The sequence below is a fragment of the Astyanax mexicanus genome, chromosome 23 (genome assembly GCF_023375975.1).
Source record: "Astyanax mexicanus isolate ESR-SI-001 chromosome 23, AstMex3_surface, whole genome shotgun sequence".
Taxonomy (NCBI): Eukaryota; Metazoa; Chordata; class Actinopteri; order Characiformes; family Acestrorhamphidae; genus Astyanax; species Astyanax mexicanus.
This window is the reverse complement of record NC_064430.1, coordinates 32173296-32190117: the sequence shown is the minus strand read 5'-3', so window position 1 is coordinate 32190117 and position 16822 is coordinate 32173296. Positions and strand designations below refer to the sequence as shown.

Below are 16822 nucleotides of genomic sequence, written 5' to 3'. Positions count from 1 at the left end.
GTGCCACTGACGTACCATCAGGTTTGTCCGGGTCCCTATTTAACACAGCATAGCGTGGCAGGTCGATTCCCTCCTCCTGCAGAATCCGATACACCTCCCTCCTAAAGAGTCATCACAATACCAGAGCAATAAAAAAGGAAATAATTAATCACACAATTCATGGGAATAATCAAATGTTTCCTTCTTTACACTTTTTACTTATAAATGTCAACATAAATGCAAAATATGCAAAAATATGTGTGTGTGTGTGTGTGTGTATGTGTGGCGGTGTTGGCACAGTAGAGTATCCATATGTATTACAGCAGGACACTGGAGGCAAAATATGGTGTTTTTTGCACTATAAGGCGCACTATCAATGAACATTTATTTTTTGGTCTATTTTTATAAATAAGTCACACCAGATTATAAGGTGCATTAAGCAACACTAGTAAGGAACAGGGATGTCGCCATGTTTCCCTTGTAATTCAGCAGGTCTCACCTCTGAGTGGAAAGTAAACTTAACTGTAATTCTTTAAAAAAATATATATATATTCTTTTAAAGTCAAATGAGTGCTGGATGTTAATCTCCACAGATTTCACTCCTGAAAACTGTTTATTTTGGGTAAATAAAGCGCTTCCGTTTATTTACAGTGAACTATGGCTATCAGCAGTTAGTGGCTAATTCCACCTGACAGCACTTCACAGTAAGCCATGGCGATATTAGCTAGCAGTTTGTCCGACGCAGGTTGTTTTAACATGGTAAACAGGCAGGCTACAGTCCGCTATACTTTCTTCTGAACGGCGAAAGAGCTAGTGCGGTTAGCAGGTAATGCTAATGCTGCTCCAGCAGTGCTACCCAGAGTTAGCAGCAGGCTACAGGCCAGCAATGCTCACCTCTGAATGGCAAAAGAGCTAGTGCTAACTGCAGTTAGTGGCTAATGCTAGCACTGCTTCAGTGTCTAGTCTCGATGCTGAAGAAATAAACTGAAACTCCTGTTTAACGCTGTAATTTGGTACTTTTGGAGTGGCTTTACTGCTCCTTAATACCTGACTGGTAAAATTCATACACAAGGATTATAAGGCAGACTTTTTTGGGGAAAAAGAAGGGATTTTATGTGCGCCTTATAGTGCGAGAAATACAGTAGGTAGAATGAATAAAGAGTTTCCAGAGTAATCGAGTAAGTTAGTTAGTTTGACAGCACTAATTTACTGTAAAAATCACTGCTCAGCTGGATTGCTGATGCCAGTTTTAGGGTGTACTCACACTAGGCACAGCTGCCTGAGCACGAATGCCCCTTCTTCACACTGTGTTAAACCAGTCCCACAGATTTCACAGATTTACTCTGACGCTTATTTGAAGTGATTTTGAGTGCATGACTGATCTCACATCCCCACAAATTCATCAATTATGCAACACAGTGATTTTCCTAATCACACTGCACACATAAGAAGATTTTTACAGAGGCAGCATCAATGAAGTCATGTCTTTAGACGGGCCTGGACACAGTACGACACAACCCCACTAGTCACAAGTTTGAACTCCTTAAATTTAGTGTTTTCCTTATTTCAAAATGTTTTGCATTCTGAATTAATACTAAAATCACCCAAACTATAAAAAAACATATTAAACTCTTTTGTAAAAATAAAAGTGTTAAACAAACCAAAATATATATTTTATATTTTATTTAAGTAGCACCTCTTGATTAGATGACATTTTGGCACATATTGGCTGGATTTTCTCAGTCTCAGGCAAGAAATACTTAGCTAAATAAAGAAAACAATTACTTTTAGAAATGAAGGTCAGTCAACCCGAAACATTTCAAAAACTTTGAGAGTATCCTTAAGTTGCAAAGACCATCAAAAGGAGTTACCAGCCTCAAAAACTGCAAGTTAACAGCTCCCCAATTAAGAGACAACTAAATGCATATTTTGGTTTGTTTAACACTTTAAAGTTACTAAATGACTCCTTATGTGTTTCTTCACAGTATTTTAGTATTCTGTATTCATTCCAGAATTAATTTAAAATGTAGAAGAAAATAGAAGTAAAAAAAGTAATGAAAAAGTGTATAAGAATAAAGAAGTTGAAATGTAATAAATTGTGATATAATGCTATACTGTAAGCAAACCAAAGTTTTTTTATAGAATAAAAAATATCATATTTACAAAAATATTTATAAAATCTAAAAAAGTAAAAGAAAAGTCTACTTTCAAACCATTCAGAACAGTGCTGTCTGATCAGAACAATAAATTAATCACTGTCTGCTACCAATTATTACACGCAAACTATTCATAAAAATCCATACTGTGTTTTCATTAATCAGTCCAGTTTTGTAAGAAATAAAATCTTAATACTTTCACACATTAATATTTTCTCATATCACATAGTTTTATATAGGTGATACTGATTGAGGTTCAGTCCTACCTGTCCTGTATGTAATACTGCATGTTTAGATCATTGATGAGCAGTGGGTTGCGGAGCTTGGCGTAACTCACTGCCTTATCCAACGGAAAGCCTGTAAATAAACAGAACATAACTTTAATACAAAGAGAGATCAAATGAGAAAACAGCTGATTTAGCAAATGCATTCGGAATTTGGAGACATTGAGAGAAATCAGTATATACTGAAACTCAACAGATTTGTTGGTTTTAGAAGGAAGCACAGTGGTTATGGTCTAAGCCAGGGGTGGGTAATTAATATAACATTAAAAACTGGTACTGTTTTGGAGGGCGGGACCGACAAACATATTTAAATTTAGCTACATGGTAATTTGTCTATGGCTGGATGATACAGCCAACACTGATAACCCAATATATTTTGGTCAAAACAGCACAATTCCGACGTCAATATGACCAGTATAAAAGCTGATGCCTGTGTTGTAGGTTATCATGCACTAATAGAGGTAGGTCATATGGTAAAAGTATATCACAACATTTAAACACTTTCACAATAAACAGAATTTGTTGCAATGTTTTTACACGCAGACGAAATGCATCAGCAGTGGTAGATTTTTCATGCAGACCACAGTAAATTACATTCTTTTTATTACATGCACGTCATGTAATTAAAGGACTTTTTTTTACTTTTGCAATGTGAATTTGTTACATTAATGTATGCGTCAAAGCGTGTAACAATACGGACATTGCTACCACAGCATTAACACTCCAGCTGCAGGCTCTGAGCAACATCACTACCACTGCATTAGCATTCTGACTTCTGCACCCCTCCCAATCACTAATGCAACATTAGCACACCGGCATCCAGCCTTCTCTAACATTTCTACTGCAAGAACTGCTCAACTAAATAAAGAAAACAATTATTTTAAGAAATGAAGGTCAGTCGACCCAAAACATTTCAAAAACTTTGAGCGTATCCTTAAGTGCAGTTTTTAAGACCATCAAAAATACAGTGATGAAACTGGCTCTCATCAGGGCTGCCCCAGAAAAGAAAGAGCAAGAGTTTCCTTTGTTGTACAGGATAAATTTAACAGAGTTACCAGCCTCAGAAACTGCAAGTTAACAGCTCCCCAGATAAGAGCATCTACATGCTTTAAATAGTAATTTATGCAGAAATCCAAGTAATCCCAAAAGGTTCACATACTTTTACTTGCAACTGTAAATAAACAAATACGTGGCTAACATCTTAAGGCTCTGAGTTTAGACAAGAGTCCTTCATCAGACAGCAACACATGAAACGGAAAGACTCAAGTTTTGGAGATTGTTGGAGACTGTTCCGAGATCTTCAGATTAGAATTTGGCAAACAAATATCTATTCTGACTCTAAAAATAAAGTTTAAGTAGGACAAACAATGACCTTTGGAGTGGAAGGAGATGAGGCAGTCACAGAGGGGCCATTTCTCCACCGGCTCGTTCAGTATGACGTCCTCCGGGAAGATGACCACAGTGATGTACTCAAACTTGCAGAGCCGCTCCAGGATCTGAGTCATGGGTTTGGACTTGGACTTCTTCATCATACAGCAGATCCCCACCACAATCTGACGTTCAGGAGGCTGGAGAGAGACAACAGTGAGGAGGGTGGAGCGCACAAGCATCGCCATTACCACCAACCAAAACAGTCGTTAACAAGTTGTCAACATCTTTACACTTAAGAAGCTGAGGCTAGACAGAGTCTGACGGTGAGGTCAACATAAACAGGCTCCTGGGGGAGAAGGTTACACTCAATCCCAGGGTTAAAATGTGAGGAGGTCCAATTCTCTGTTGGATCAGGAATTAAGAGCCACCTTAAGAGCAACTTAATGCTGAAACGATTAGGCTACTTATACTATTTTGTGTAGTTACATTTACTTATTTGTTTATATCCAGAATTCTAAACCCATCTACCATTTTTTAGCTCCACTGATCATTCAGAACCCTTTTTAGTTGTATAATAATTACAGACTGTAGGTCTGTACTTTATTATTCTCCTCCTTTCACCCTGTTCTTCAATACTCAGAACACCACAAGAGAGAAATCCAACACAGATCAGCTCTTAACATTATAATTTGGGTGGAGGGTCATTATTCTCAGCACTGCAGTGATTAGCACTGAGTAGCATGATGGTGGTGATCAGATACAGCAGTGCTGCTGGAGTTCTTAACTGAGTTCACTGTGTTTAATCTCTCACTGTTCTCCACTCTATTACACACTCCTACCTACAGCTGAAACACCTTGTAGATAAAGTAAAGTCAGAGACAGAAGATCTGAATCTGTTGCTGCACAGTTTACAGTGTTGGTCATTCTCTAGTACTTCATCAGTGCCCACAGGACAAACTGCCAACGGATGCTGTTGGCTACATATTTCTGGTTGGTGGGCTATTCTCGGGCTGTTTGGTGTATATATGGTGCAATTTCTGCCCTATGACTTTTGGAATGTCAGTGTACATGTCATAATTGATATCATATGGTTAAAAAAATATAACATTAACATACATTACCATTCAAAGCTTGGACACTTTTTTATTAATTTCACGTTCTTATTAACAATTATACTTTATTTGTACTATTTAACAGATTAGAGATTAACACTGAAGACACTAAATGAGACAGGGAGTGTCTACTGTTTATTCCGAACACTGATCACATTCTTCCACATTCCAGAAAGTTGGCGTGTCTTTACCGAGTCTGCCTCCTGGTTGTCCTCGTACAGCTCCATGTCTGTCCTCATGCTGCCGTAGCCGTCCAGGCCCTCGCTCTCATCCTCCTCGCAGCCCACGAAGAATCTGGGAGCGCCGCGCTGGCTCTCGCCGGGGCTGCCGGGCTCCGACATCACAGTCCGCAGCGGCAACCCTTAGCGTCCCGCCGCGCCATTGCACGCCAACACTCAGCGTGGGCCACCGCCAGGGGTGGGGAGGGGGCACCGGGCCCGGGAACAGCTTTCCCTGCGCGGGGCAAGCAGCTAGAAGTGCAGCAGGAGGGGTCGGAGTGGGTCCAGAGGGAGCTGGGTGAGAGTGGAGCAGAGAGAACTGGACGGGTGATCAGATGTCTTGGGACTGGTTTCATAAAGAATCATTCCAGAACTCGGATCCACGGCAGCAGACTCAAATCACAGACAAGAGCATCAACTTCTGACCTGTGAACAAGAAAAAACAAAAAAAACCTGTAAAACGTTAACGAACTTACATCACACACTGGCACTACCAGGCTAAAACATATATATTTTAGTCTAAAGTGTTTTGCTCTTTGCGCTCAGCTTGAATACAGCGATGCTTATTGATTTACAGCAGGTGCTGTAAATACTGTATAATGCCTACAACTAGGGGTGGGCGATATGGCCCTAAAATAATATCACGATATTTCATGGTATTTTCGCGATAACGATACTCTTAGCGATATGATAAAACACTATAAAAAATGTATTTAAAAAAAATACACTATACACTGCAAGAAAAAAAAAATATTATTGCATACAATATAATACTGCACACCCCTAATTGAGATATAAACAAATAAAATGATTTTATCAGATTTGTAACAGATGTCAATGATCCAGAATGTAATACTAATAATAATGCACTCCAAATATCTCCATATATCCAGAATTAAAGTAAAATTAATGATACTGGACAGATATAATCTGTGTCTAGCAGATATAATGGGAAATGGGGTGGGTGATATGGCACGATATTTCAGGGTATAATATTGTTCACGATATTTAAAACTTTTGACGATATTATCGTGTACGATACGATATGGCACACCCCTACTTACAACACTAGACCAGTTTTTTTTAGGTGCTCCTTTATTCACCTAAACAATACAAAACTAATATAGAATACACAGGGCCCAAAAAAAGTCTCCACCTGGATGTAAGTAAGTAAATGATGTGGGGTTGGTTGATGCTGCAGTTGTTCTGCAGGTTTAGGTTCAGCAACAGTATGTGCTGAAAGAATGAGGTCAGCTGACTACCTGAATATACTGAATATAGACCAGGTTATTCCATCAATGGATTTTTTCTTCCCTGATGATATGAGCATATTCCAAGATAACAATGTCAGGATTCATGGGGCTGTAATTGTGAAAGTGTGATTCAGGGAGCATGAGATCATCATTTTACACATGGATTGAGAGAGTTCACCACAGAGTCCAGATCTTAACCTCATTGAGAATCTTTGGGATGTGCTGGATGGAGAAGAGCTGCTTTGTGCAGTGGTCAGACTCTACCATCATCAATGCTGCTGCAAGATCTTGGATTGAAATAAATCTTTTAACATTGCAGAAACTTATTGAAACAATGCCACAGCGAATGTGTGCTGCAATCAAAGCTAAAGGCGATCCAACCAAATATTAAAGTGACCAACTCTAAATACTTTTTAATAATAATAGCTGAAATATGTTACTCTGAAATTATAAAATATAATAGCCCTGCTTAAAATTCTTAACAATAAGATGCAAATAAGTTTACTTGGTAAGATCTAAATAAAACAAAAACTGTATGTTCTTTATTATTTTACTCTACACCTTTTCTGGGGTGATTCTAAAAGGTTTTAGGGGCGATGAGCACCCAAGGAACCCAACACTCTGGGTTCAAACTTATAGTCGCATGAAAAAGTATTTGCCCCAACAGATTTTTGCCTTTTCTTCAAACTGATATTTTTCCAATTATCAAACAAATTTTAATATCAGAAAAAGATAACTATAAATATAAATATAAAAAGCACTTTTTAAATGATAATTGTATTTATTAAAGGAAAAAAATATCCAAATCAATCTAGCTCTGTGTGAAAACGGGTTTACCCCTAAACCTAATAACTTGGTTTTGCCACCCACAGCAGCAACAACACCAATCAAGCTTTAACGATAACTGGCAGTGAGTCTTTCACCTGTCTGTGGAGGAATTTTGTTTCCACTTCTTTTATTAACGGTTTTAAAATTGTTTAGCCACTTTGGAGGGTTTTCCAGCATAAGATCACGCCACAACATCTCAATCAGACTTTGACTAGACTTTTTTTTGCCATTCAAAGGTGGGCTTGTTTTTGTGCTTTGGATCATCGTCCTGCTGCAGAACCCAAATACGCCTGAGCTTGAGGTCACAAATAGATGGCCGGACATTTTCCTTCAGGATTGTCTGGTAAACAGACTTTCTGGTTCCATCATGTTGTTTCAGCAAGTTGTATTCAGTATGATGTTCTATTTCAGAAACTATGTGGTAGTTTTACTATGTAACAGGACACATACCTTCCAAAATTTTCAAAAAAGAATATTTACCCAAAGTCCTGGGGATCATCAAGATGTATTTTGGCTATTGTGAAATAGACCTTTGGGTTCTTTTTGGTCAGCAGTGTTTTTCCTTGGAACCTCACCCCATGGATACAATTTTCACCCAGTCTCTTTTTTATTATCGTTAACACTAACCTTAACTAAGATAAGTGAGACCTGCAGTTTTTTAAATGTGGTTCTGGCTTCTTTTGTGACCTTCTGGATGAGTTGTCCATGCCCATTTGGATTAACTTTGGTAGGCTGGTCACTCAGGGGAAGGTTCACTAGTGTTCTATGGTTTTCTCTATTTATGAATAATAGCTCTTACTGTGGTTCTCTGAAGTCCCAATGTTTTAGAAATGACTTTATACCTTTTCCAGACTGATAGATGATCAATGACTTTGTTTTCTTATCTGTTTTAGACTTTTTTTTTAGGATCGGGGTATAGTGTGTTGCATTTTGAGATCTTTTATCTGCTTCATGTTGTCAGACAAGTTCTATTTAGGTGATTTCTTGATTCTACAGGTCAGGCAGTAATCAGGCCTGGTTGTGTTTAGTAGTGAAATAGAACTCAGTTTTACAAAAAGTGTGATTAATTACAGTTAATTTTAGGGGGGGGGACACACTTTTTTCCACAAAGGGCTAGATTGAGTTGGATAGGTTTTTTCTCTTGATAATTTAAATTATCATTTATAAAAGTGCTTTTTATATTTACTCAGATTATATTTGTTTGATGTTTAAGTTTGTTTGATAATCTGAAAATGTAAGTATGACCAAAATGTTGTTTAATGATCTACTTTCTAATATCTTTTTCATTGTTTTAGCTTCAGAGACAAACTTCCATCTATGACTTTTTGCTTTTAATTTTAGGGGTGCTGGGACATGTTCTGAAGGAGCTTGAGCCCACTTAGAAGGGCTAACAACCCCCCTGCATCTTTTTATTAATATAATCTGGCCTGAAGTCTCAGGATAAATATTAAATTGCTTTCAATACAGAATACTGCTACTGAACAGATTTTTAAAATCACAATACAGCACACCCCTATCCGATACAGAGCCCCACTCTGAATAGTGCAGTCTGGTCCAGCTCAGAGTCTGCTCATGAGGTGGTCTCTCTGGAACTGTGAGAATTTCAAGCAGCCGCTGTAATTATCATGCTTGCATTCATATCACAGCTTCTGTCCCGACCTCAGCAGATCCAACAGACTAAAAAAAACAAACACCATTCCTAAACACAGGGTCCCACCTAACCTGCAGCACAGCAGCAGCAACTTTCCCTGTCTAAGCTTAGCATTAGTTCACAGGTAATTACACGCCTCAGATCAACACAGAGAAACAAATGCTTTAATAACTATATGCTGAAAGCTGAGAGAACAACCCACAGCTAATTTAATACAAAACATCTGCTGCAGCAGAAAGCCTGGAGATCTCTGACGCAGAGCTCCGAGCTTCAGCTGCTACTGACTCAGCAACCTACTGCAAAACCTGCCCTTACACACGGTACATTCAATTACACACACTGCAATTAACCAATCACACCGGGGATATAAAATATATGTCTTAAGTATTTCTGTAGACACCAGGGCTGCACGATATTGGGACAAATTTACATTGCAATATTTACTTGTTATTTAGATATTATGCAATAGATATAGTGATATTAAAAATGCATACAATTTCACCAAATTTCACCAGTTATGCAAATAACAGGTTATTTATTGATTACAGTTTTGTTGTAAGAGAGTCACATTACATTTCATTACATTATTTGACTTTTCCAAACAAGCATACTTTTAATAAAATCTGAAATTATGCTCAGAAAAAAAAAATAGAGATGAGTCTTAGTCTATGGGCGCATGTTTATTACCCCAATACGATCATGTGATGTCTGGATCACATCTGCCAATCGGACGAGTTTCTCTTTTTCTCTTTCTCTCTCTCTCTCTTTTGCTCTCTCCTTATTTCTCTCACTCTCCCCATCTCTCTCTCTCTCTCTCTCTCTCTCTCTCCCATAGCTCTCTGATTCTTACACTCTCGTTCTCTCTTACTCTCTCTCCCTCTGTATCGCTTTCTCTCTCTCTCCCTCTGTATCTCTCTTTCTCTCTTGCTCACTTTGTTCTCTCGCTATCTTGTGTCATCCTCTTTGCTGGGCGATTGTAATCTGATTTGTATGAATGTTTATGTCTTTGGGTAAAACAAGTTCACACAGCCCATCTGAATCTCATAATAAAATCTGTGCAGATGTTTTAGATCTTGGCACATACATTTTATTTTGAGATAAGCTGGTTCCATACATAACAGGATTAGCCCTCACCTGCACCGAGTATTACAACACCTACTGGAAATCCTCCTTTATCCTACACCTGCTCAGCAGTTCACACACTAAACACACACACACACACTGAATACAGAGAGAGACAGAGAGAGAGAGAGAGAGACAGAAAGAGAAAAAGAAAGAGAGAAACATCCTATCAACACATCCAGCATCCCTCAATCTCTCTGCACCAGAACAAGGTTTTGGCTCTATACCTTACTAACATGAGGTCACCATATGTGATAAGTTTCTGGATGGTATGCTGATAAGATTTTAAATTTTAACAGATTTTAGTAATTAAATGCTTCTCCAGTGGCACTGAGTTGTTCATCTGTTTAGCTTTTGAAGTGGTTTTAAGGATTTGTATTTTTTGCTTTAAATGCATCTTGTGACACTGAGCTCAGCTGTAGCCTGAACTCATCCACAGCTCTTCAGATTCTGGTAAGGATGAAACCGAAACTTCACGTGAAGCCCAGCAGTTTAGCGCTTGAACATCAGTTACACAGAGCATGTTTACTCAAATGTCAGCTACGGGTCACATTTAAAGAATTGTGTGAACAGCTTGAAACATACATCAGATTTGGTAAAATCTAATGATCTGGGATCGTGGCTTTTACTTTAGGGCTGTGTATTGACAAGGACCTACAATACTTACTGTTTATCCAATCAGAACAATGTATCTAGTGGGCATGCTATAAACAACACTAAATTAACCATTTCTGACACCAATCTTTATATATTAACTAATAAATAAAAATGTATACTGTGTTTTTGAAAATCGATACAACATTGAAAAACAAAATATTGTGATTATAATACAATAGAAATATTATTTTTGTTACACTCCTAATAATATAACTTTACAGCACAGAAGTCCATTGTTCTGCTGGAGTGTACTGATATAAAACACTGATAAGCTCAGCAGGTATAATATTAATAGTAATGCTGAATCAGTTGCTTTAGGAACCGCCTTCGTTAGCTTATCTTAGGATATCAGCAAATCAATATTTCCAACAATACACAACCTCTCCCACAGAAAGAACAAAAGGTGGATTGTGAAGTTTCCTAGTGAACGTAATTCCAAACTGTTCCATGGAAGATTTCCATCTTATACCTGCAGTCTGCACACCTGTCTATTTCCCACACTGCTTTATAGCGCCCGTACATAACACCACCAGCAGCAGCAGCAGCAGGAGGAGGAGGAGGAGGAGGAGGAGGATAACATTACATTAAACCACTTCTCTCAAGTTACAGCACAGTAATCCACAGCTTTCTCCAGCATTTCTCCAAATTAACCTCAACTCATTAACTCATCAGTGTGCAATCAACACAACACCTTCACACTGCTGCAGCTGTGGATCATTTAATAACTCTAATATTTACTAGGGGTGTCACGATTCTCTAAATCCTCGTTGCGATTTTATTTCCAATTTTAGTGTCACGATTCAATTTTCTTTTTTTCTTTTTTTTTTTTTTACAGCAGAGAGGCCTATGCCAGTTTTAGATTAGTCTATGGTCAGTCATTGGTTTGATTCATCAAATTTACAATATCTTATTTCAAAAGGTGGGCTTGATATAAGTGATGCAAAGTGATACAAGTGATCTGTAATACACCACATTAGGCACTAATGGTCAGTTTTAAATAATTTAATTAGGATATATTTGTAATGCCATCTAGTGGCTTTTTGGTAGCAGCAGTGTGCACTATTAAAACAGCAATGTGCAACATAACAAAATAAATAATAAACAAAATACAGGAACAGCCGTGTACAGAATAATAGAACAATTAGGGCCTTAACAAACTGAACTCTATCCTACTATAACAGTTAAACATGAAAAATAAGACTTTAAGACTTTTTCAGTCCCTGAGAATGAGAAGTGTTTTTCTTTAATAAAGATATATTATTAACTTTATCTGAGAGAAAGATGCTCCTTAAGATGCCAAAACTATTAACATATTTGAGGCTAGACAAAACAACTGTTATTTTTATATTTTCAAGTTTTTCTTTAAGAAGATGAGAATGTGCACATTCTCTGGAGAAAGAGCTGCTCTGTGAGCTACAGTGTGCTGTGCCATTTGCGGGAGGGATCGTCGATCCTGTTTTACACTTCGATGCTCAAGACCATGACATAATTTTGATCGATTTCGATGAATTATCGAAATCGTGACACCCCTAATATTTACATCTCATTATTCTCACCCAGCACTGTGCATCATTACCCTGCCATACAGTCTCTGCTACTGTTACCTAACAGTGAAAACTTTAAGCTTCTTGTAGTTTATATTTTAAGACCTAAAAGTCAGTAACTGTTTAACTTTTTAATTACAAAACAAAGTATAACACAATAAATTATTTTTGATACTATAAAGCATAAACTCTAAATTAATTTAAGAATTCTAATGTTTAAGGCCTACATTATGTAGCTACTAGTACAAAGTACAATAACATGAAAACGTAAGTACACCTCTCATATTGTTGTAAATATTTGATTATAACTTTTCATGGGAAAACACTGAATATATGACACTTTGATACAATGTAAGGTAGTCAATGTAAAGCTTGTGTAACACTGTAAATTTGCTCAACTCAACACACAGTCATTAATGTCTAAACCACTGGCAACAAAAGTGAGTACACCCAATAACTCACTGGTGTCATGTGTTCAGAGTTACAAAGTCTCAGGTGTGAATGGGGATCAGAGCTGTTAAATTTTGTGTTTTACTTACAGTTCTATTACACTGGCTACTGAATATTCAACATGGCACCTCACGGAATAAAAACTCTCTGAGAATGTTGCTCTCCACAAAGACTAGACAGGTTGTGCTCAGAACAGGCCTCCCTATGGTCAATCAAAGAAACTAAATTCACATGTTCAGTGTGATATCAAGAGATTAGCTTTAAAAATAAAAGTATGAGTGCTGTAAGCATTGCTGCAGAGGTTGGAGGTGGTCAGCCTGCAGTGCTCAGACCATATGCCAAGCACTGCATCAAATCCTCTTCTGAAGCTGATGCACAACAAAGCCAGCAAACAGTTTGCTGAAGACAAGAAGTCCAAGATCATGGATTACTGGAACCATGTCCTGTAATCTGAAGTGACCAAGACAAACTGGTTTGACTCAGATGGTGTCCAGTGTGGTGGCACCTTGATGAAGAGTACCATGAAATGTTCATTGTCTACAGTCAAGCATGGTGGTGGTAGCTTCATGGTCTGGAGCTGTATGAACGCTCCCAGCACTGGGTAGCTGAAATCTGACCAGCACTGAAGCAGAGCATAATCCCCTACCTTTGGAACTGGACTGCACAGCAGTTTTATAACACAATAACGACCACACCTCAAATACGACATTTGCTTTGCTGAGGGAGCTGACGATAAAGGTGATGGACCGGCCAAGTATGTCTCCAGGCCTAAACACAATTGAGTGGGGCATCCTCAAATGAAAGGTGCAAGAGCACAAGGTTTCTAACATCCACCAGAACTCCATGCGAGAGAGTTAAGGCAGTGCTGGAAAATAATGGTGGCCATACAGAATTCAATCAATCTTTGAAGCACTCTGATGTGCATTTATGTATGAAAGGTTATATGTAAAGACATTATTATTTTTATTATTAAGCTGGCTTGAAAAGGCACCCCAGAAGCTAGTATATACATAGCAGATACTAGCTACTAAATATTTACACCCACCCCTGAGCAGCAGGTGTAAGATGTAACTAAACCAATTAAACCAGTATACGGGTCATTTGGAGCGATTCCAGCAGGGTGACTGGAATAACTTTCACTGCTGGGTGTTGCAAGACAGACTGCATCCTTCTCATAACTATTTCAGATAATACAAATATATCCTCCACCTATATAAATAATAACTGTTTTAATAACATATCAAACCTATATATTATTACTTTAACAGGCCATGATAATGTTCTGTCCGACTTACCAACTGATGCTGCTGTTACTGAGTCTGTTATTCAGAAATTGCTTTTTTTATTACATATTCTGTCATTGAGAAGGAATGATAAATACTAATATAACACTAATATACCAGCATGTATTCATTTCTATTTCATTACATGTTGTGGGATTCATCTGTGCTGCCTGACAACCGCGTTTCAAGGACAGGATGTTGACTGACGTATATTTGTTGTCGTCATGTAAAGGTGACAGTGTAATGAGTGTGCATGAGTTATCTAGGTAAGATAAAGCATACTTGTGGTGCAGCCGGATTTAGTCTAATAATAGTGTGAAATTGATTAGTGTAACTAAAGACTTTCGCACAAACTAAAGAAGGAACTTGGTGAAACCAAGGGTTTTAGGTGCCAACATTTATTCAAGAGTTTGTGAAAACAGCTGTATTTAAACAGCTTTACTACTATGCAGAAATTTAAGGTGGCAGTGAAATTGAAGATGTGGATTTGAGGTAAGGGTGGGCGATATGGCTCTAAAATAATATCACAATATTTCAGGGTATTTTTACGATAACGATATACTTGCCGATATAGAAAAGCAGAAAAAAAAAAAAATTCAGGAATATAGTATAAGAGTATAACAGCATAATCATAATGTGGCAAAATAAATAATATAGCATAAAATAATATAATGCAGCAAATAATATTGCAGAATATTTAGTGCATGCATATAAACTGCAAACTAAAACAATTATACAATAAATACACCTAAAGCTTCACAGTAAATAATAGACTACTTTTAAGACAGAACAGCCCTATTATCACGATATCGATTTTTAATATCATGATATTTCTGTGTCCCGATATATTGTATACGATATAATACTGCCCACCCCTAATTTGAGGTTCTATAACTTTCCAGCTTTTTTCCAACAAATTAAAGTTTGTTAATGGGCTTTTTCTTCCTAGTTGTTGTTATTATTACAATTACTGTTAATCTTAGTATTATTAAATGTAATTAATATTATTAATTAGATTAGAATAAACTTTGTCATTGTGCAGAATAAAGGTACAGAGCCATTGAGCATCTAATTAGAGGAGCTGTAATAACCATAACAGGTAGTACAGATAGAAGTATAAGCATATCTATCAATATCTGTATGTACAGCTCTGGAAAAAAATAAATGAATACCACTTCAGTTTCTGAATCAGCTTCTCTGATTATGCTATTTATAGGTTTATGTTTGAGTAAAATAAACTTTGTTGTTTTATTCTATAAACTACAGACAACATTTCTCCCAAATTACAAATACAAATATTGTGATTTAGAGCACTTATTTGCAGAAACAGAGAATCAGACCTCAAATAATGCACAGTTTTCATGCATCTTGGCATGTTCTCCTCCACCAGTCTTACACACTGCTTTTGGATAACTTTACGCCACTTCTGGTGCAAAAAATCAAGCAGTTCAGCTTGGTTTGATGGCTTGCGATTATTATCTTAGTTATTCTAGAAGTGTAGTATGCATGTAATAAGAGCAGCAATGCAAATTAAATGTTGATCTGTAAGAGCAGTGTGAGTTGACAGTAATATACAGAATATAAAAAGAACATCTGCTGTAGAATAAATATTAAAGGACATTATTTTGCACAACGAGTTACAGAGTAATAGATTTGGCCAACTGCATTAACAGTATAGAGGCTTTAGGGATACAGATAAGTGAGAGTGCAATATGCTAATAATAATAATAATAATAATAATAATAATAACAATAATAACAATAATAATAATAGTACAATTAATAATAGTAATATATTGTTGTTTGGTTGTTATTATTATTATTATTATTATTATTATTATTATTATTATTATTGTTGTTGTTCTTAATATTATTTTTCTTATTATTATTATTATTATTATTATTATTATTGTTATTATTAATATTATTATTGTTGATAATATTATTGTTAATATTATTATTATTGTTGTTAATATTATTTTTCTCATTATTATTATTATTATTATTATTAATATTATTATTGTTGTTGTTAATATTATTATGATTGGTGTTTTTTTATTCTGAATACTGAGCAGCTTGGTGAAGACAGCAGTGATATGAAGCCTGTGTTCAGCAGCAGGTCACTGATATGAGTTTGATCATTTCAGAGCTAGCTGAGGTTTAAGGTCATTCAGTTACACAGCAGTTTATCTTCCCTGTTCTGCTGCTGAGGCTGAAACAGCTGAGTATTTACTTAAATAAACCCTGAAAATGAATATTAAATATATGAATATGTGAATGTATAAGAAGATATAGGTGATCCAAGTCCAGAGCCTAAAACTCCAGTCCAGAATTTTATTCCAGCTGCCTCAGCGGAGCCACTGCAGCTGAGCTCCACACAGGGCCGCTCAGGCAGGTGGAATAAAATCCTGGGCTGGAGTTTGACTCTCCGGACCTGGATCGCCTATCCCTATATTTCATATAATTTTAAAACGATGAAAAAATACACAATAATAAATGTAACCTCATATTCCACTGTGCAGAGAAGACTGTCTGTACTGGATGGCGAGATTATATAAAAGCTGTAATTAACAGGCTGTGTAAAGTGTATAAAGTGTAGCCTGTCTGTGTGAATATTAGTTTTATTACTGTTTATCAGGAGAGAGACATTAAACAGTGCAGGTTAGCTGGGAAGCTAAAGCTAGTCCTCAGGCTCAGCTAGCTCTGTAATATAAACACTAAACCACAGCCTGGGTTTAATATCAGCCGAACAGGAGTAAGACAGCGCCTGAGAATATATCACTAACCTCCCTCAGCCCTGAATCAGCCCTGAATCCGCGCTGAATCCGCCTCTATAATCTGTAAATACGAGGTTTACTCACAGTGCGGCGCGCGCTTCAGCTCGATGACAGGCAGCGAGTGAAGCCGAACTTGTT

General features: G+C 37.1%; 1 protein-coding gene across 7 annotated transcripts in view; it reads right to left on the bottom strand.

The window, feature by feature from the left end:
• The window catches only part of ppip5k1a (diphosphoinositol pentakisphosphate kinase 1a), a 96049-nt gene extending 79227 nt beyond the window's left edge, over nucleotides 1-16822 (bottom strand). For 6 of the 7 annotated variants that reach the window (XM_049471139.1, XM_049471142.1, XM_049471141.1 and 3 more), the window contains exons 1-5: nucleotides 16769-16822; nucleotides 5094-5546; nucleotides 3792-3987; nucleotides 2402-2492; nucleotides 16-101 (exon numbers count right to left, since the gene is read on the bottom strand). In XM_049471139.1, coding sequence (XP_049327096.1) covers nucleotides 16-101; nucleotides 2402-2492; nucleotides 3792-3987; nucleotides 5094-5243 — 523 coding nt within the window. In that variant the 5' untranslated portion in view covers nucleotides 5244-5546; nucleotides 16769-16822. Of the gene's footprint in view, nucleotides 1-15; nucleotides 102-2401; nucleotides 2493-3791; nucleotides 3988-5093; nucleotides 5547-16693 lie in introns of all 7 variants that reach the window. The other variant, XM_049471140.1, reaches the window with a different exon arrangement.